The following is a 21349-nucleotide window of genomic DNA, read 5'->3' as shown; positions in this document are numbered from 1 at the left end:
CCTTCATTTGGCAAGGGGGAAGGCATCTGTTCTTGTAGTTGCTATTTGCTGGGATCCTTCCCCTTTCTACTGGAAATTGACACTGCATTCATCTCTTTTGCTACCGGTTGATCTTCTCTTATTTGCTTGATTCCCTTCGGGGTTGGGAATTTCAATAGTTGATGATATGTTGAGGGCACAACCTTCATCTCGTATATCCACAGCCTTCTGAGGATTACGTTATATCCCATGTCGCCATCCACCACTTCGAATAAGGTGGTATTGGTTACCCCTCCGGAGTTTGTGGGCAACAGGATCTCTCCTCTGGTTGTCACACTTGTCATGTTGAACCCAACTAAGAGCTTTGTCACCGGAATGGTGTTTTTGGTTAACTTTTCTTGTTCCAGCACTCTCCATTGAATGATATTGGCTAAGCTTTCTTGGTCAACCAAAATACGCTTAATTTTGAAATATAAGACATCAAAGGAGATTACCAGGGCGTCGTTATATGTGAGAAGAAGTCCGTCAGCATCTTCCTCAGTAAAGGTGATATCATCTTCGGCGACATTCCGGAGTCTCTTCCTGTGAGTCACTGATACTTTTGTCTTCTTGGCTGTCGGAAAAGTTATACTATTAACTTTATTCCCTCCAAAAATCATGTTGATAGTCAATCGAGGGGAGTCTTCTATTGCCTTCGAAGGCTCTGCATTGTCCCGGCTACGACCATAATTGTTCTATGGTTGTGAGTCCTATGATACTCACACCATAAGTTGGCATCCTTCTGGCTGGGATAAGATCTGATAGGCTTTGAGAATCATGCTTCTTTGATATTAATCATCATCGATACCAACACCACTACGCTGATGTTGAAGTTGTAATCCGATTGCCTGGGATATGTGGAACCACGGGCTCCTGATACCTCTTTTTCTTGTAGCGACCTGTTGCTACGGCCACTGTTGGTTATTCTTTCATGAGCGAACTTGTTCGATGACTGGAACCCTTTCCTACCTCGTCTCTCCTCTCTCTCGTATGGCAGGAAATGACCTTTAGAAAGTGCATCGATCCGTATCGAAGTCGCTTTTGAACTTATCCTGGTTCTTGTCTCGGTCCCGTCCCTTGGTTGATGTTGGGAACCTGAGCTGATCATATTCTATTCTTATTTTTGACTCTTAGCGGTTTTGGACATCCACCCATGTGGTTGCTTGGGATTCGAGCAGGCTTTTCTTCAGCTTTCGGGAGGTGTTAGAGCACCTCGGATTCAAACCCTTTGTGAACGCCTCCGCTGCCCACTCATCTGGTATAACCAGTAGCAACATCCTTTCGTTCTAGAATCTGATCATGAATTCCCGTAATAATTTGGACTCACCTTGCGCGATCCCAAATATGTTCGTCTTCCTGGCTTGGACCTTTCTAGCCCCGGCATGGGCCTTAATGAATGAATTTGCAAGCATTTCAAAAGGTTCAATTGAATGCTCGGGTTAGGGTGAATACCATTTCAGAACCCCCTTTGTGAGGGTTTCACCAAACTTCTTTAGCAGGACAGATTCGATCTCATGTTGAGCCAAATCGTTCCCTTTCCCTGCCGTGGTATAAGTTGTGATGTGCTCCTGCGAATCCGAAGTCCCATCATATTTTGGTATGTTCGACATCTTGAATCTCTTTGGAATCAACTCTGGTGCTGCGCTCGGTTCAAATGGTAGATGCATATTTTTTTTATGAATTCGGGCCTTTTAATATTGGTGGTGCACCCGGAATCTAATCCATTCTGGCGTGAAACTCCTTTGCATTTTGATCCATCCGTTTGTTCATTTCTCTCATAAACCTCATAAGCTCAGTTTTGAAGGGATCACTCCTATTGTTGTTTCCTTGTCCGCTACCGGTCCCTCCGGCTTTATCGAAACCAACCTCGCCTCTTGGGGTGTTGTTATCGACTCTGTGAGTCATTTGGTTTGCAGGAACGCTAGGAGGAACTGGGCCTCTTCCACTCACGTTATTGGAAGTGCCTGACAAAGCTTGCTTCAACTCCGTCATTACCCGATCCTGCCTTGAGAGGTGGCCCATGATGGCTTTCTACAGCTCTCTTAGGATTTTCATTGTTTGGACGACATGTTCTTCCTCTGCGTCATCGGGAGTTGACTCTCATACATGCCGGGGGTACTTCCCTTCACGAACCGAGGCTGCTTCATCCCCTTCGTTATGGGTATCGATGATTGAGTTTTCATGTTGAGGCAAATCTTCGTGTCCCTCAACGTTGTGTGTGATGTTGACATCATTAGCTGCCATTTCTGATTTCTTCCTAAGGCAAAAATCAAACAAGTTAGTAATAAACGTAAGGATCAAAGCAATCACGCAACTGTCTAAGCCCCACGATGGGCGCCAAACTGTTTACCCGTAAAATGGTACAGTCAAATTTGTTACGTGGTTTAGAGACAAACAAACTGATTTGACACTAAAATGATATAGAAATAAGATTAAAAGTAAGACTTAGCAGTTGAAATTAAAGAAGATGACGAGCCTAGCTCCGAGCGAAATGTCTCCGAAGACAGAAATGAAAGCAATATAAAAACAGATAAAGTTGTTTAATTAAGAGAGAAAATGAAATACAACATATGTTTTGTCAAGAATTTTCCCCTTTACAATGGCTACTAAGCATGCTATTTATAGCTATACTCAGGGAAACAAGATCCTAGGATCAAGCCCACTTAAATGATAATAAAGGGGGCATTGATGAATACGTAACAACAGGACATGAATGCAAATATTCCCTGCAACGGTCGCTCATTTAATATGAGAGAATATTCCTTCATTAAATGTTATCCGATGACACATATCCGATTTGCTGCCGTTGACTATGTTCTCTTCGGAATTTCCCCGACCTCAATCAAAGTTGCCGTGACCAGTACTGATTGTTACTGACTTGCCTTTTTATTTGCTTTCGGCTTCACGTGTCATTCTATTAGGTAATATGGCCATTAATTTGGCTTCTTCTCAAGTGGGGGCCAAATTTTCATGACATTTGCCATGACATAATATCCACTATAATAAATTTGTGGATCATGACATTTTTCATGACATAATATCCACTATTAGGCCAAGGATATCTTGCTATAAATAAAGGAGCTTCTCCTCATTTATAAACACACCAATTCAAGAGCTTTTCACTCTTATCTTTCTTTCTCCTCGTTTATTTCATTATAGAGTATTTTGTAAGAGAGTGAGTGTTGGGAAACACTAGTCTGAACCCTTTCTTTGGAGTGATCTTGTGAGGTTATTCTCTTGGGGTATTTGGGAATTAAAGTATTTACTCTAATTTTATACTCTCTTTTGTACTCTTATTGGTATAGTAAAATTGCTCCTCTCCGCTTGTGGACGCAGGTCACCTTGATCGAACAACGTTAAATTTCTGTCTTCTTTATCTTTTTTAATTGTCGTTATTATCAACTTGCATTGTCTTTGTTATTGTCATTATAACGTTATTTGGCTAAATTCCGCACTACCCGGTTTTCCGATCCTAACAAATTGCTATCAGAGCCAGATCTAACCGGGTTAGTTTAAATAGCCAAAATGACTCTAACAAAGTCTTATGTTGAAACATTTGACCGAAGTACAAACTTCGAAATGTGGCAATTAAATATGGAAGCTATCCTAATTCAGGATGGCTTAGATTTAGCACTGCAAGGAAAGGAGAAGATGCCGGGTAAAATGACGGACTAGGAGTTTGCATCATAGACAAAAAGGCAAAATCAGGTATTATTTTAAATCTTTCAAATAAGGTTTTGCTTGAAATTGCAGCAGAAAGCTCAGCCAAAGGTATATGGAAAAAACTTAAAACCCTATATATGAAAAGAATAGTAGAAAACAGGCTTTACCTAAAGCAAAAACTTTACACTTTTCGTATGGCTGAAGGTACCTCTATACTTACACAGCTTGATACTTTTGATTCTCTTCTTATTGATTTAAGTAACATAGATGCTGAAATCAAAGATGAGGATCAAGCTGTGTTTTTGCTTATTTCCTTATCCCGGTCGTTTAAACATATAAGCGATACTATGCTTTATGGAAAGGATAATATCTCTTACAAAGATATCAAATCTATTTTGAAATCAAAAGAACAAATAGATAGAGATATTACTGGAAAAACTAGTGGGAACCAAGGGGAAGGCTTATTCATTAGAGGTAGATCCAATAAGAAAGATTCAAGTAGTGATAAACCTAAATCAAGGTCAAAATCTAGGTATAGAAATGTCATGTGGAAATATTGTCATAAGAAATGTCACATTATTTCTGAATGCTTTAAATTGAAAAACAAAGAAAAGCATACAGACAAGAAAAATAAGCACAAAAATACTGACACTGCCGAAGCAAGTGTAGCTGCTGATGAGACTGAGAGAATTATTCTTTTAGCAACTAATAATAGTTTCAAATCTAACAATGAGTGAATTTTAGATTCGGGTTGTTCTTATCATATGTGTCCCAATCGGGATTTATTTACCATATATGAATCTATTGGAGGTGGAGTTGTCTTGATGGGAAACAATGCTGCCTGCAAAGTTATTGAAAAAGGTACAGTCCGAATCAAAATGCACGATGGTGTGGTGAGAACTCTCACCGCTGTTAGACATGTTCCTGACTTGAAGAAAAATCTCATCTCTTTGGGCACTCTAGAATCTCTTGGGTGCAAGTACACATGTGAAGGTGGAGTTATAAAAGTTTCTCATGGTGCTCTTGTGATCATGAAAGCACGCAGATCTGGTACGTTGTATACTCTTTTGGGATTTACTGTTACAGGTGCTGCTGCAGTTTCAATATCAGATAAATCAGATTCTAACATCACCAAATTGTGGCATATGCGATTGGGGCATATGAGTGAAAATGGTCTTTCCATCCTCAGCAAAAGAGGTCTCTTATATGGCCAAAGTACCGGAAATATGGAGTTCTATGAACATTGTGTGTTCGGAAAGCATAAAAGAGTCAGCTTCAAATCTCCAACGATTCATAGAACAAAATGTACTTTGGATTACATTCATTCAGATCTTTGGGGTCCTTCACGTACCCCATCAAAAGGTGGTGCCAGGTATATGTTAACTTTCATTGATGATTATTCAAGGAAAGTTTGGGTTTATTTCCTGAAAAATAAAAGTGATGTTTTCTTAAATTTCAAATAATGAAAAGTTTTGATTGAGAAGCAAACATGAAAACAGGTTGAGCGGCTTAGAACAGATAATGGCTTGGAATTTTGTAATGATGAATTCAACGAATTTTGCAAGAATGAAGGAATTGCTTGACATCATACTGTGAGAATGACACCTCAGCAAAATGGTGTGGCAGAAAGGATGAATAGAACTTTTTTGGAAAGGGCTCGTTGCATGATTTCAAATGCTGGGTTGACAAACGCTTTTTGGGCAAAAGCTATCTCTACAGATTGTTATATTGTCAACCGAGCTCCTTCTGCACCTTTGAACTTTAAGACTCCATAGGAAATGTGGTCAGGTACTCCTGCTAATTATTCTGATTTAAAGATATTTGGTTGCCCTGCATACATGCATGTAAATGATGGAAAATTAGAGTCAAGGGCTAAATAGTACATTTTCCTTGGGTATGCATCTGGGGTGAAAGGATACCGACTATGGTATCCTGATCCCACAACACCAAAATTTATAATTAGCATAGATGTAACCTTTAATGAATCCTCTATGTTACATTCTAGAAAAGTATCTTCTAGTTCTTGTAATACAGATAAAGGAAAGAGTACACAGAACCAGGTAGAGATTGAGATTGGCATTCCTTCTAAGCCAAGCTCATCAACTTTGGAGCAAAATACAGTTGAAACTCCTGAAATTGAGCCAAAAGCTGAAATTCCTGAAGTTGAGATTCCTGAAGTTGAACTAGAAGAAGAGTAGTATTCTATAGCCAAATATAGAACACGAAGAGAAGGTAAACAACCATTAAGGTTTGGAGATTATATTGCATTTGCTTTTTCAGTTGCACAGAAAACTGAAGAAATTAGAGAACCACCAAAATATTTAGAAGTAGTTTCTGATGCTGACTCAGCCAAGTTGTTGATTGCAATGAATGAAAAAATTGAGTCTCTACACAAGAATGGTACTTGGTCTCTTGTGATACCGCCATCAGGAAAAAGAATTGTTGGTTGCAAATGGGTCTTCAAGAAAAATGATGGCATTCCAGGGGTTGAGGATGCGAGGTATAAGGCACGATTAGTTGCAAATGGCTATAGTCAGGTACAAGGAGTTGATTTTAATGAAATTTTCTCACCAGTTGTTAAACATAGCTCTATTCATATCTTGCTTGCCTTCGTTGCCATGTATAATTTGGAATTAGAACAACTTGATGTTAAGACAACTTTCTTACATGGCGAACTTGAGGAACAAATATACATGCATCAACCTGAAGGATTTGAAATTGAAGGAAAAGAAGATCATGTTTGCTTGTTGAAGAATCCTTGTACGGATTAAAGCAGTCTCCAAGACAATGGTATAAAAGGTTAATTCCTTTATGTTGAGTCATGGTTATTCGATCAACATGTATGATAGTTGTGTTTACTTCCGGAAGTTAAATGATGGTTCATTTGTGTACCTATTATTATATGTTAATGACATGCTCATTGCTGCTAAGGATTTAACAGAAATTCACAGTTTGAAAGGTCAGCTGAAAAGTGAATTTGAGATGAAAGATTTGGGAGCAACTAAGAAAATCCTTGGCATGGAGATCAAAAGAGATCGAAAATCCAACATGCTATTTCTGACCCAGAAGAAGTACTTGGAAAGGTTTGGCATGAAAGATGCTAAACCAGTTAGTACCCCTCTTGCTACTCATTTTAAGTTATCAATTGCTCAATCCCCACAGTCAAAGGAAGAAGAGAGGTACATGGCACAGGTTCCTTATTCCAGTGCAGTTGGCAGTATTATGTATGCAATGGTTTGTACACGTCCAAGCATTTCACAAGCATTGAGCGTGGTAAGTCGGTATATGGCTTGCCCCGGTAAAGCACATTGGCAGGCTGTGAAATAGATTCTCATATACTTGCGAGATACTTCAAACGCACGTTTGGAGTTTGGGAGAAATACTAACATTTTGGTTGGTTTTATAGACTCAGATTATGCAGGTGATCTTGACAAAAGAAAATCACTGACAGGCTATGTATTTTGCATTGGTGATTGCGCTATTAGTTGGAAAGCTACACTACAACATGTAGTATCTTTATCTACTATCGAAGATAATATATGGCAGTGACCGAGGCAATCAAAGAAGCCTTATGGTTGAAGGGTCTATTTGCGGAACTCAGTTCACACCAAGGTAGTCTTACCATTTTCTGTGATAGTCAAAGTGCCATTCACTTGACTAAAGATAAGATGTATCATAAGAGGATGAAGCACATTGATATAAAGTATCAATTCATCCGAGAAACCATTGTTGAAGGAAAAGTCTCTGTTCAGAAGATCAACACTAGAGACAATCCTGCTGACATGTTGACAAAACCTCTTCCAGTGTCCAAGTTCAAGTTTTACCTGAACTTGATTGGCATTTATGAAGAATGATTTTGCTCATTGGGGTTTTTGCGGAGAAGGTAGAGCAAATTTACTATATATAAGCCGAAATTAGGCCAAAGTGGAGATTTGTAATATGACCATTAATTTGGCTTCTTCTCAAGTGAGGGCCAAATTTTTATGACATTTGCCATGACATAATATCCACTATAACAAATTTGTGGATCATGACATTTGTCATGACATAATATCCACTATTAGACCAACGATTTCTTCCTATAAATAGAGGAGCTTCTCCTCATTTGCAAACACACCAATTCAAGAGCTTTTCACTCTTGTCTTTCTTTCTCCTTTATTTCATTATAGAGTATTTTGTATGAGAGTGAGTGTTGGAAAATACTTGTGTGAACCTTTTCTTTGGAGTTATCTTGTGAGGTTATTCTCTTGGGGTATTTGGGAATTAGAGTATTTACTCTAATTTTATACTCTCTTTTGTACTCTTGTTGTTATAGTAAAATTGCTCCTCTCCGCTTGTGGACGTAGGTCACCTTGAACGAACCACGTTAAATTTGTGTCTTCTTTATCTTCTTTAATTGTTGTTATTATCAACTTGCATTGTCTTTGTTATTATCATTATAACGTTATTTGGCTAAATTTCGCACTACCCGATTTTTCGATCCTAACATATTATTCGATCATTTATTATGAATCAATTTTATCCCATACAACATGTAAGTCGCATTTTAGACAGCGATTTGCAAAAGCAACACGGTACATGAAGCGTTTAGCCAAGTTTGTATATATTTTAGGCAAAAAGAATTCTCGAAACTAATAGCCTGATCTTTGTCTTGAGGCAAACATACGAAGAATACAATCAATCACGTGTTGGGCCTGTGCTTTGCACGAGCATACGAGTGTAGTAATTTAAATAAGCATTTTCGTCGCCCTGGTCTTGTTATTTACCATGTACCGAATTAAAATAAGGTAATCATAGAAAGAAAAACGTCAGGAATGAGGTAAACTAACGGCAAAATTAGTAGTCACGAGGTAGCAGAAGGCACTGCCTGTATCGTGTCATTTGGAAGATTTTTGAATGACTTAACGTTTTGGTCCTCATCCAGAGGATTAGGTATGACTCTTTTGATTATGTACTAACGTTTTGGTCCTCATCTAAATTTAATAATTTGACTTCTCTTCTGTTCTTATAGTTTTCATTATTTAGTCCTCAAGGATATTTTTTGCCGTTTCACATTCCTTTTAAAAAGGAAAATTCCATTTAAGAATTCACTCTTAAAAGCTCAATGTTTTAATAATCGCTCAGAGTAAAATATAGTACAGTAGCATTTAAGTTTTCAAATTTAATTAAATATATGATTATGTTCTTTCTAATCTATTTTTCTTTTCATTCTTACTCAGAAACTAAAGAAGTAACTTTCTTAACCCTGAATTACATTTTTCAATAGAGAAAATAATGCCTGAGACAATGAATAATTTGTTTGTTTAAAGCGTTTACATTAAAATCTTGTCATCTTTCTGCGAACTTTTTTCTTGTGAATAGAACAAGACGAAGGAGATGGAATGGACGAACTCTTGATGTGAATAGAAATACTTGATTTACTATGTGTTAACCAAATTGCACGAAAGCCAGCCTCAACATGGAAATTGACAACTTAAGTGCTTCTGTTAACTTAGGTTGTGATATTATAAAATTCAAAGTTCGCATTTAATTGAATAATAAATAGAAACTTTCAACATTAGTGAGAAATGACTTAAAGGTAGGGGTGTTCGTCGGTCGGTACGGTATTTAGACATTTTGGTTCGGTATTTTTAATATTCGGTTTCGTAAAATGTTATACCAATACCGTACCTAATTAAATTCGGTATGGTTCGATTTTTCTCCTTTCGGTTTCGATTTATTCGGTGTGAATACTAACTAGTACATAGAGTCATAGACGATAATATTTTTAATTAAAGTACTCAAAAGTACAAAATTTAAAACGTTTGTCGACAAAAGTTTTGTCCAAAACCAATAAATACCAACCTACAGAGAGAAAACTTAGAAAGATATCGTGTTACTTGCTTAGAGTTAATTGATGAATATAGAGAATAAAGGAAAGTAAAATTTTAGATTTCTTATATTTAAGTTATAATTAATAAAATGTGTATTGTGTAATATGATATATATTTCGGTACGGTATTGGTATTTCGGTATTTTATTTTAAAATACCAAATACCATACCTAATACCATATTTTCTTAAAACTTAAACCAAATACCATACCGAATACCAAAATATCGAATATCGAATACCAAAATTTTTGATTTCGGTACGGTAATTCAATCTTTACCAACAGGGGCGAAGCTAGAAATTTTTTCAAGAGTATTCAAATTTGAAAGAAGTGAAAACAAATTCCCGACGAAGGGTGTTCAATATATGTTATATACCTTTAAAACGTAATATTTTACCTATATACATAGTGTAATTTTTCGATGAAGGGTGGTCAGTTGACCACCCTTATGACCATGTGGCTTCGTCACTGTTTACCAAATTATGCACAACCCTGCTATTATGCATATGAGAGTTGGATATGCCCAACGGAGAAAATGATCAAAATGGTCCCTAATGTATATGCTTTGGATTCATTTGGTCCCTGATATATAACACTTAATGAAAAATGTCCTTTATGTATCATAAAAGCTTATCATTTTGGTCTTTATCCCTAAAAGGCGACGACACCCAATAATAATCTGTCAAAATGAGTACAAAAAAGCCCCTTGTTGTCCGACTTTGTTTTTTCTCCCCCCCCCCCCCCTCCCTTTCTAGCTTCCTCTATATTGGATATCTCATCGTCTACAACTTCTTTTATCGTTGGTCCATCTTGCACAATCTGAAACACCAATTGAGTATAGCTTTTTGGTTATCTTTGATTTCAAAGTGAATCTTTTCTGATAATTACGAATAATATATCTGTATACGGTCAAAACCGAGTTTGCCCTTCGTATGAATAATCGAGATTGGAACATGATATACCAAGATTCGACTTCATGTAATGTCAAGCCATGATACGAAGTTAGATTATCGAGCTCGAGACCCAGAGATCGATCAAAATAGAGACCGGTCAAGATTGAGATCGGCCTCGATCGAGATCGGGCTAAATAGAGACCGATCGAGGCATCGTTCGACCTCGATCGAGGAAAGCTTATCGAGCCAAAAAACAGAAAGCCGGAATATCCGCAATTGGGCGAGAATCTCGGCGGAAATCACGACGCATATCAAGGAGAGGCCAATTAATTAATCTATCATGGGATTCCTTGTTGTATTCTAAAAATTATATTAAGAATAGGACCTCCCCACTATATAAAGCGGGGTCTATTTATTTGTAGGTAGATTCATTCAAATTCATAGAACATAAGGCAATATACTATCGTTTTTCTGGTTTTGATATTTAGTCATATTGTTCTCCTATCAGTTACTCTCCATTCAGTTTGAGAGTGATAAAACTTGAAGGCTTAGGCTAATTCATTCATTCGATTTGCATTCATTTCTTTTATAGTCTATTTCGATATTCATTTATATATTTTATCAATTTGTACCGAATTATACTACATATCCTTAGAATCGCGTATAAATTCAATTATCATCCGTTTTTCGGATAAACAGTTTGGCGCCCACAGTGGAGTTAAGGATAATAGTGGTTATTTGATACAAATCTTTGTAAAACACACTATTTTACATTTGCTCTTGGAAGTATCTTTGATTTCAGGCTAAAAATGATGAACTTTCGGTTAATACCCCTACATATCGACAACGAATCTAGACATCAAGGAGAGAATAACAACGAGACGCCCGGGGATGGAAGGCCACCCGCTGACCTCGTTGAAACTCGGGCCATGGATCCAATTGATGTTAATTCGCATGTGGCCATCGAATCGACCAACATTCCGGTCTCGAAAATAGCATCCATGGTGGAATCCGATCTGCAGTTCGAAATATCCAAAATGTTGGAGAAGACGGGATCAACCTGCATATGATCTTCGAAATACTGCATGCTCAATAGGTGGCGATAGCTCAGTTGCAGATCCAAACCCAGGCACAGTGCAGGGCCGAGCCCGGTCCACCCCAAGAAGTCACCCACAGAACGGAGCCAGTTGTGGTAAGGTCAAATGAACAAGAATCGGGGACTAACCCCAAAATTCTAAAGATGCTCGAGAAACTGACAAAGCGGTTAGAATCAGGGGAAAAGAGGATCGAAACAAACAACAAGAAAGTGGAAACCTATAACTCCGGGGTTGATCAAATCCCGGGGGCACTACCAATACTGAAGGGTTTGGATTCCAAAAAGTTCGTACAAAAGCCTTTCCCCTAGCGCAGCTCCCAAACTGATCCCCAAAAAGTTCCGCATGCCCGAGATTCCTAAGTATAATGGAACGACCGACCCCAACGGGCATGTCACCTCTTACACGTGTGCCATTAAAGGGAATGATCTATAGGATGACGAGATCAAATCTGTATTACTAAAGAAATTCAAGGAAACCCTATCAAAGGGAGCAATAATATGGTATCATAATTTGCCACCTAACTCTATTGATTCTTTTGCCGTGCTTACAGATTCTTTTGTAAAAGCACACACCGGAGCCATCAATGTCGAGACTAGGAAGTCAGACCTCTTCAAAGTAAAGCAAAAAGAGAACGAGATGCTAAGAGAGTTTGTATCTCGTTTCCAAACGGAATGAATGGATCTAGCACCGGTCATAGACGATTGGGCCGTTCAAGCTTTCACTCAAGGACTAAACGAACGAAGCTCAGTGGCTTCATAGTAGTTGAAGCAGAACTTGATAGAGTACCCGACTGTTACCTGGGCCGATATACATAATCGATATCAATAAAAGATTAGAGTCGAAAATGACTAACTGGGGGCTCTTTCTGGTTCCGCTACCAAAAGACACATCGATAGAGAATTGAGGATTAGCAGGGACCGATACCAGCCGTATAATAGAGATCGTAGGGGCGCCGAACATGGGCACAACTCCATACAAGGTGAGAGGAGAAGCGATCGAGGCCAAGGCTCTCGAGGGCTAATCAGCAAGAATGGTTTCGACAAGCACACCAGACATAAGGAAGCACCACGATTGTCAGAGTATAACTTCAATGTTGATGCATCCGCCATCGTATCGGCTATCGGACGCATCAAAAATAGTAAATAGCCTCGACCTCTGTAGAACGATCCAACCCAAAGAAATCCCAATCAAGTATGCAAGTATCATGGCACCCATAGACACAGAATGGAAGATTGCAGGAAACTGAGAGATGAAGTAGCCCGGTTATTCAATGAAGGGCACCTTCGGGAGTTTTTAGGTGATTGGGCCAAGAATCACTTCAAAAACAGAGAGTTCAATAGATAAAACGAGCAAGAAGAACCACAACACATTATTCACATTATTATCTGTAACGACCCGACCGGTAGTTTTGAGAGTAATAGCCCTGATTCCCTATTTACTGTTTTTTCCGTATCTTTTTGTGCTTATGTGACTTGCTGGGAGGTTTTGTTTGTGGTTTCAGAGTGTTTTGGGACACTTAGTCCCTAAAATGGAAGCTCAAGTCTTAGGATTTTGACCGAAGTTGGAATTGTATGGAGACAACTACAAAATGGAGTTTCGTCGGTTTCGTTAGCTCCGTTGGGTGATTTTGGACTTATGAGCATGTCCGGATTGTGAATTGGAGGTCTGTAGCTAAATGAGGCTTGAAATGGCAAAAGTTAAATTTTGGAGAAGTTTGAACGGTAGTGGAATTTTTGATAGCGGGGTCGGATTCCGATTCTGGAAGTTAGAGTAGGTCCGTAATGTTGAATATGACTTGTGTGCAAAACTTTAGGTCAATCGGACGTGGTTTGATTGTTTTGGCATCGGTTGTGGAAGTTTGATACTTTGAAGTTCATTAGGCTTGAATTGAGGTGTAATTCATGATTTTAGCATTGTTTGATGTGATTTAAAGGCTCGACTAAGTTCATATGGTATTTTAGGACTTGTTGGTATGTTTGGTTGAGGTCTCGGGGGCCTCGGGTGTGTTTCAGATGCTTAACGAATTGAATTTGGACTTAGGCTAGTTGCTGAAGATTTTCTGGTTTCTTGTGTTTTCGCACCTGCGGAAGGGAGACCGCAGGTGCGGGATCGCATGTGCTGAAGGAGGAGCGCAGGTGCGGTTTGGTCAAGCTGGTTTGTGAGCGCAGGTGCGAAAGGGGAGCCACATCTGCACATCCGCAGATGCAGAGGATTGACCGCAAGAGCGAGAAGGGGCGGCCTGTGCAGAGTCGCAGATGCGGAAGGTCATCCACAGAAGCGGTCCTATAGGTGCGTGCCCTGGTCCGCAGAAGCGGATCTTTGGACCTTAAGCCAATCTCCGCACCTGCGATGGAAATTCCGGAGGTGTGGCGTCGCAGGTGCGACTGGTGATCCGCAGGTGCACAATTTTTGGACAGAACACTTAAATGCAAGGGTTCGCGATTTTTGCTCATTTTAGACATTTTGAGCTCGGGTTTGGCGATTTCTTGAGGTAAGTTCCTTGTACTTATTTTTGATAAATAATCTTGGATCTCCTTTTATTGTTTTTCTTAGTTAGTGTGTACTTAAGGTGGAAATTGGGAGTTGGAGGTTAGGGATTTGGTGAGTTGAATTGAGGAATTGAGTGGAGATTTGGTGTCGGATTTTGGAAATTTTGGTATGGGTGAACTCGTGAGTGAATGGGTGTTCATATTTTGTGACTTTTACCCGATTCCGAGACATGGACCCGGGTCGACTTTTTAGGACGATTTTCGTAATTTTTGTTAAAGTCTTGATTTCATTAATTAGATTAGTCTATTTTAGTTGTATTTATGATATGTAATTATTTTTGGCTAGATTTTGGTCATTCAGAGTCAGATATTCGGGGAAAAGGCATTGTTACCAATTGATTGTGCTTGGTTCGAGGTAAATGGCTTACCTAACCTTGTGTGGGGGAAATCCTCTTCGGATTTGATATTGTTGTGATATGTGAGCGCCGTGTACGTGAGGTGACGAGTACATATACGGGCTATTTGTTCTAAAACCCGATATTTTTTATTGAGTAGTAATATGTCCCTCCTTTAAATTGAGTTATACCGTTTAAATGAGTATTATCATGTTTTCCATTCTAAATTGAGCTATTTCAATATGTGTAGCTATCCTGTTTAGTCTAATATCGCATGTCTATGTGTTTTAACTGCTTATTTGAACTCTGTGAAGCATGCCTAGTTGATTTCCTGCTTTTCCTTGTTCTTTATCAGTATAACTGTAGAAATCTTGCTGTTAACTATTGTATTTATCGGTTTGAGCTGCATATTTACTTTTGAGACTACGAGGCGGTTCCTCTGGAGTTCTCCCTACATATTTACTTTTGATAATACTAGGCGGTTCCTTGGGAGTTCTCTGTGCACATTTACTATTGAGACTACGAGGCGGTTCCTCGGGAGTTCTCCCTGCATATTTACTTTTGAGACTACGAGGCGGTTTCTCGGGAGTTCTCCATGCACATTTACATTTGAGACTATGAGGCGGTACCTCGGTAGTTCTCCCTGTACATTTACTTTTGAGACTATGAGGAGGTTCCTCGGGAGATCTCCTCGCATATTTAATTTTGGGACTACGAGACGGTATCTTGGGAACGCCCCTGTTGTTATCACATTATTGTGTGTTGTTGTTTCTCTGTGAATTCCTTCTATTAAATTCTCCGTTTTACTTAATTTTTATTATATCATCTGTGTTGTTATTATATCCCAGTAGGGCCCGGACATGGCCTCGTCACTACTCTACCGAGGTTTGGCTTGTCACTTACTAGGTACCATTGTGGTATACTCATGCTACTCTTCTGCACATATTTTTTGTGTGCAGATACAGGTACTTCTTATCAGCCCCGCTATTAGCTGAGAGTGCTTGTTGTTGTACGAAGACTTCAAGGTATATCTGCCATGTCCGCATACCTCGGAGTCCCCCTCTATTCTCTCCTATGTCATTTACCTTCCGTACTTCTTTTGTTAGACTCTGGTGTATAGAGATACTAGTTTCCTTCTGTAGCTTGTGACTTATGATATTTAAGGTTTTGGGAATACTGTGTATTACTATAGGGTTGGTTATTGTACATGCCAAAGGGCATTGTTACTAGTTATTTAGTTATCTGCTGCTGTTAGTTGCCAAGTTTTACTTTCGTTTCCTTATTTTCCGCAATTTGTTAGGCTTACCTAGTTGTAGAGACTAGGTGACGTCACGATATTATACGGAGAGAGTTTGGGTCGTGATACGTTGGTATCAGAGCTCTAGGTTCATAGGTGTCATGAGTCACAAGCCGGTTTATTAGAGTCTCGTGGATTGGTACGGAGACGTCTGTACTTATCTTCGGGAGGCTATGGAACTGTTAGGAAACATTACGCTCCTTGATTCCTTGTCGTGTGAAAATTGTTGATTTCAAAATTCTAAACTTCTGTATTCTATTCTCTCATAGAAGGTGATGACACGTACATGCAGATGTGATGACCAGGCACCCGCACCCCCCTGCTAGAGTTACGAGAGGCCGAGGCTGGGGTAGAGGCCGAGGACGTCCATGCGGTGCAGCCAGAGCAACCGCACGAGCTGTTATAGAGGAGCCCCCAGTAGCTCCAGCTGGAGGGCAGGCACCTGAGGTACCTGTTGCTGCACCAGCCCTCCAGGAGACTCTAGCCCAGTTTCTAAGCATGTTCAGCACCTTAGCTCAGGCTGGATTGATTCCACTTGATCTTGCCACATCTCAGGCCGGGGGAGGAGCACAAACTCCCGTCGCCGGTACTCTAGGGAAGCGGGTTCAGGTCGACCGGGTTCCAGAGATTATACCGATACAGCCGGTAGCTCCAGCTCAGCCTGATGTTAGGGCAGCAGTTTTTGAGGCGGAGCTGCTCAGACTTGAGAGGTACAAGAAGTACCTCCCTCCTACCTTCAGTGGATTGGCGTCAGAGGATGCCCAAGATTTTCTGGAGAATTGTCACCATATTCTTTGTACTATGGGTGTAGCAGAGGCGAGTGGGGTTTCTTTTACTACATTCCAGTTTAGAGGAGCAGACTATTAGTGGTGGCGTGCTTATGAGTTGAGTAGTCCGGATGAGGCTGCTTCACTTACATGGACTCAGTTCTCAGACATATTTTTGAGAGAGTATGTCCCTTAGAGCCTCAAGGACGCATGGCGTGCGGAGTTTGAGCAGTTGTGCCAGGGTGCTATGACTTTATCAGAGTATGTAGTTTGCTTCAGTGATTTGGCCCGACATGCACCTACCTTGGTTGCCACAGTTCGAAAGAGGATTCGTCGGTTTATTGAGGGACTCCACCCCAGTATCCGGATCAGTATGGCCAGGGAGTTGGATATGGATATTTCTTATCAGTAGGTTGTGAGTATTGCCAGGATATTGGAGGGCATGCTTGCTCGGGATAGAGAGGGGAGGGAGGTCAAGAGGTCTCGAGAGTCTGGCACTTACATCGGTACTCATTCCCTAGCTGCAGTTCAATATGGTTGGGGTTATGTGAGTCACCTAGTTCATTCATCTCTTCCAGCCGCCAGTGGTGTTCCAGCTCCTTCTAGACCCCAGGAGCCTTATTATGCACCACCAGTGTCTAGTATGCCTCTTGCATGTGGTGCTTTTAGTGGCCAGTCCACCAGACCTGGCCCGAGCCCCGAGCCAGTCACATCAGCCACGCTCTTTGAGAGCTTGTTTTGAGTGTGGAGACACCCGCCATATGGTTAGGGATTGCCCCAGACTTAGGAGGGGTGCACCTCTATAGACTTCTCAGCCACCACGTGCTCCACCGGGTCCCCAGGCTATGATTCCAGCACCAGCTACCGCCCCACCTGCTCAGCCAGCTCGAGGTCGAGGTCGGGGAGGTCGAGGTCACCCTAGAGGGGGAGGCCAGGCCAAATATTATGCTCATCCGGCTCGTACAGAGGCAGTTGCTTCCGAATCTGTCATTATAAGTATTGTTCCGATCTATCATAGAGACACGTCGGTCTTATTTGATCCAGGATTTACATATTCCTATGTGTTCTCCTATTTTGCCCCGTATTTGGGCGTATTTCGGAATTCCTTGGGTCCCCCTATTTATGTGTCTACTCATGTGGGAGATTTTCTTGTTGTGGACCGCGTGTATCGGTCCTGTTTGATTGCTCTTAGTGGTTTTGAGACCAGAGACGATTTATTATTGCTCAGTATGGTAGACTTTAATGTTATCTTGGGCATGGACTGGTTGTCGCTCCATTATTCTATTCTTGATTGCCAAGATAAGACCGTGACGCTGGCTATGCCAGGATTTCCACGATTAGTATGGAGAGGTACCATAGAGTATACTCCCAACATAGTTATTTCATTTCTTAAAGCTAAACGAATGGTTGAGAAGGGCTATGACACGTATCTATCTTATGTGAGAGATGTCTATATTGATGCCCCTACAGTTGAGTCAGTCCCAGTAGTGAGGGACTTTCCAGATATGTTTCCAGCTGATCTTCTGGGCATGCCGCCCGACGGAGATATTGATTTTGGCATTGATTTGTTGCCGGGCACTCAGCCCATCTCCATTTCTTTGTATCGTATGGCTCCTCCTGAGTTGAAGGAGTTGAAGGATCATTTACATGAGTTGCTTGGTAAGGGATTCATTCGGCTCAGTGTGTCACCTTGGGGTGCTCCTGTCTTGTTTGTGATGAAAAGGATGGCTCTATACATATGTGCATTGATTATCGCCAGCTGAACAAAGTTACAATGAAGAATAGGTATCCATTGCCTCGTATTGATGATATATTTGATCAGTTACAGGGTGCCAGAGTATTTTCCAAGATTGACTTACGTTTAGGCTATCATCAGTTGAAGATTCGGGAGCCAGATATCCCGAAAACTGCTTTCAGGACTCGGTATGGTCACTACGAGTTCCTTGTGATGTCTTTTGGGCTGACCAATGCCCCGACAGCTTTTATGCACTTGATGCATAGTGTGTTCCGGCCTTATCTTGACTCATTCGTCATTGTATTTATTGACGACATCCTGGTGTATTCCCGGACTCGGGAGGATCATGAGCAACACCTGATAACTGTGCTACAAAACTTGAGAGGAAAGAAGTTGTATACAAAATTGTCAAAGTGTGAATTTTGGCTAGACTTAGTATCATTCTTGTGTCATGTAGTATCGAGTGATGGGATCCAGGTAGATCTGAAGAAAATTGAAGTAGTGTAGAGTTGGCCCAAACCGTCCTCAGCTACGAAAATCCTGAGTTTTCTTGGTTTGGCGGTGTATTACTGTCGATTTGTAGAGGGTTTCGCATCTATTGTAGCACCTATGACCAGGCTGACCCAGAAGGGTGCTCCGTTCAGGTGGACAGAGGAGTGTGAGGAGAGCTTTCAGAAGCTCAAGACAGCTTTGACTACAACCCCAGTATTGGTATTGCCTATAAGTTCGGGGTCTTATACTGTATATTGTGATGCGTCGCAGATTGGTCTCGGCGCGGTGTTGATGCAGGACGGTAGGGTTATTGCCTACGCATCCAGACAACTGAAGGTGCATGAAAAGAACTATCCTGTCCATGACCTTGAGTTAGCAGCTATTATTCACGCCTTGAATATTTGGTGGCACTATTTGTTCGGTGTCCCTTGTGAGATTTACACCGATCATCGAAGTTTGTAGCATCTGTTCAAGCAAAAGGATCTTAACTTGCGTCAGCGGAGGTGGTTAGAGCTGCTTAAGGATTATGATATCATCATTTTATACCATCTCGGGAAGGCCAATGTAGTGGCCGATGCTTTGAGTCACCGGGTGGAGAGTTTGGGGAGCTTAGCATATCTACCAGCAGTAGAGAGGCCATTGGCGTTAGATGTTCAGGCCTTTATGAGCCAGTTTGTTAGATTGGATATTTCTGAGCTGAGTCGAGTATTGTCTTGTGTGGTCTCTCGGTCTTCTCTTTATGATCGTATCAGGGAGCGTCAATATGATGACCCCCATCTGCTTGTCCTTAAGGACACGCTTCAGCACGGTGATGCTAAGGAGGTCACTATTGGATATGATGGTGCATTGAGGATGCATGACATGCTATGTGTGCCCAATGTAGATGGGTTGCGTGAGTTGATTCTCTAGGAGGCTCACAGTTCGCGGTACTCCATTCATTCAGGTGCCGCGAAGATGTATCAGGACTTGAGACAGCATTACTGGTGGAGAAGAATGAAGAAGGACATAGTGGAATATGTAGCTCGGTTTCTAAATTGCCAACAGGTAAAGTATGAGCATTAGCAGACATGCAGATTGCTTCAGAAGTTAGAGATTCCGGAGTGGTAATGGGAGCGTATCACTATGGATTTCGTTGTTGGGCTTCCATGGACTCAGCGGAAGTTTGATGCAGTTTGGGTGATTGTGGATAGGCTGACCAAGTTATCTCATTTCATTCCTGTGATGATTACCTATTCTTCCAAGTAGTTGGCTTTATATCCGTGAGATTGTCAGGCTTCATGGTGTACTGGTATCTATCATTTCTGACCGGGGTACACAAATTACATCACGGTTCTTGAGGGTTGTACAATATGAGTTGGGTGCTCGGGTTGAGTTGAGCACAACATTTAACCCTCAGAAGGACGGACAGTCCGAGTGCACTATTCTGATACTAGAGGATATGCTTCGTGCTTGTGTGATAGATTTTAGGGTTGCTTGGGACCAGTTCTTGCCACTTGCGGAGTTTGCTTACAATAACAGTTATCAGTCGAGCATTCGGATGGCATCGTATGAGGCCATATATGCGAGGCGGTGCCGGTCTCCAGTGGGTTGGTTTAAGCCGGGTAAGGCTAGATTATTGGATATAGACTTGGTTCAGGATGCCCTGGATACGATGAAGGTGATTCAGGATCGACTTCGCATAGCCCAGTCCAGACAGAAGAGTTATGCAGACCAGAAGGTTCGCGATGTTGCATTCATGGTTAGAGAGCGGGTCCTGCTCTGGGTGTCACCCATGAAGAGTGTTATGAGGTTCGGAAAGAAGGACAAACTGAGCCCAAGGTTTGTCGGCCCATTCGAGGTGTTGCAGCGTGTTGGGGAGGTTGCCTTGTCTCCCAGTCTAGCAGGGGTTCACCCAGTATTCCATGTTTCTATGCTCCGGAAGTATCACGGCGATCCGTCTCATGTGTTGGATTTCTGCTCTGTCCAGTTGGACAAGGATTTATCTTATGTTGAGGAGCCGGTGGCCATTTTGGACAGGTAGGTGCATAAGCTGAGGTCAAAGAACATTGCTTCCGTGAAGGTTCAGTGAAGGGGTCAGCCGGTCGAGGAGGCGACTTGGGAGACCGAGCATGATATGCGCAACCGTTATCCTCATCTTTTTACCACTTCAGGTATGTCTCTGTGATTGTTCGAGGACGAACGATTGTTTTAAGTGGGGGGGGGGGGATGTAACAACCCGGCCTGTCATTTTGAGTGTAATAGCCTTGATTCCCTATTTACTGTTTTTCCCGTATCTGTTTTTGCTTATGTGACTTGCCGGGAGGTTTTGTTTGTAGTTTCGGAGTGTTTTGGGATACTTAATCCCTAAAACGGAAGCTTAAGTCTTAGGATTATGACCGTAGTTGGAACTATGTAGAGACGACTCTAGAATGGAGGTTCGTCAGTTCTGTTAGCTTCGTTGGGTGATTTTGGACTTAGGAGCATGTCTGGATTGTGAATTGGAGGTCTGTAGCTAAATTACGCTTGAAATGGCAAAAATTGAATTTTTCGGAAGTTTGACCGGTAGTGGACTTTTTGATATCAGGGTGGGATTCCGATATCGGAAGTTGGAGTAGGTCTGTAATGTCGAATATGACTTGTGTGCAAAATTTTA

General features: G+C 41.2%; 1 protein-coding gene across 1 annotated transcript; it reads right to left on the bottom strand.

The window, feature by feature from the left end:
• Window positions 1-41: 41 nt before the first annotated feature.
• LOC138910036 (uncharacterized) lies at window positions 42-638 on the bottom strand. Its single transcript, XM_070201255.1, has one exon. It carries the CDS (start codon window positions 636-638, stop codon window positions 42-44), a length of 597 nt encoding a protein of 198 aa, XP_070057356.1.
• Between the last annotated feature and the right edge of the window lie 20711 nt (window positions 639-21349).

The sequence above is a fragment of the Nicotiana tomentosiformis genome, chromosome 4 (assembly GCF_000390325.3).
Source record: "Nicotiana tomentosiformis chromosome 4, ASM39032v3, whole genome shotgun sequence".
NCBI lineage: Eukaryota > Viridiplantae > Streptophyta > Magnoliopsida > Solanales > Solanaceae > Nicotiana > Nicotiana tomentosiformis.
The sequence above is the reverse complement of the archived record's forward strand: the minus strand, read 5'-3'. Positions and strand labels throughout refer to the sequence as shown.

Excerpts from the sequence above, each read along its gene's own strand:
- LOC138910036 (XM_070201255.1), bottom strand. The coding sequence starts at position 638 with ATGATTTTTGGAGGGAATAAAGTTAATAGTATAACTTTTCCGACAGCC.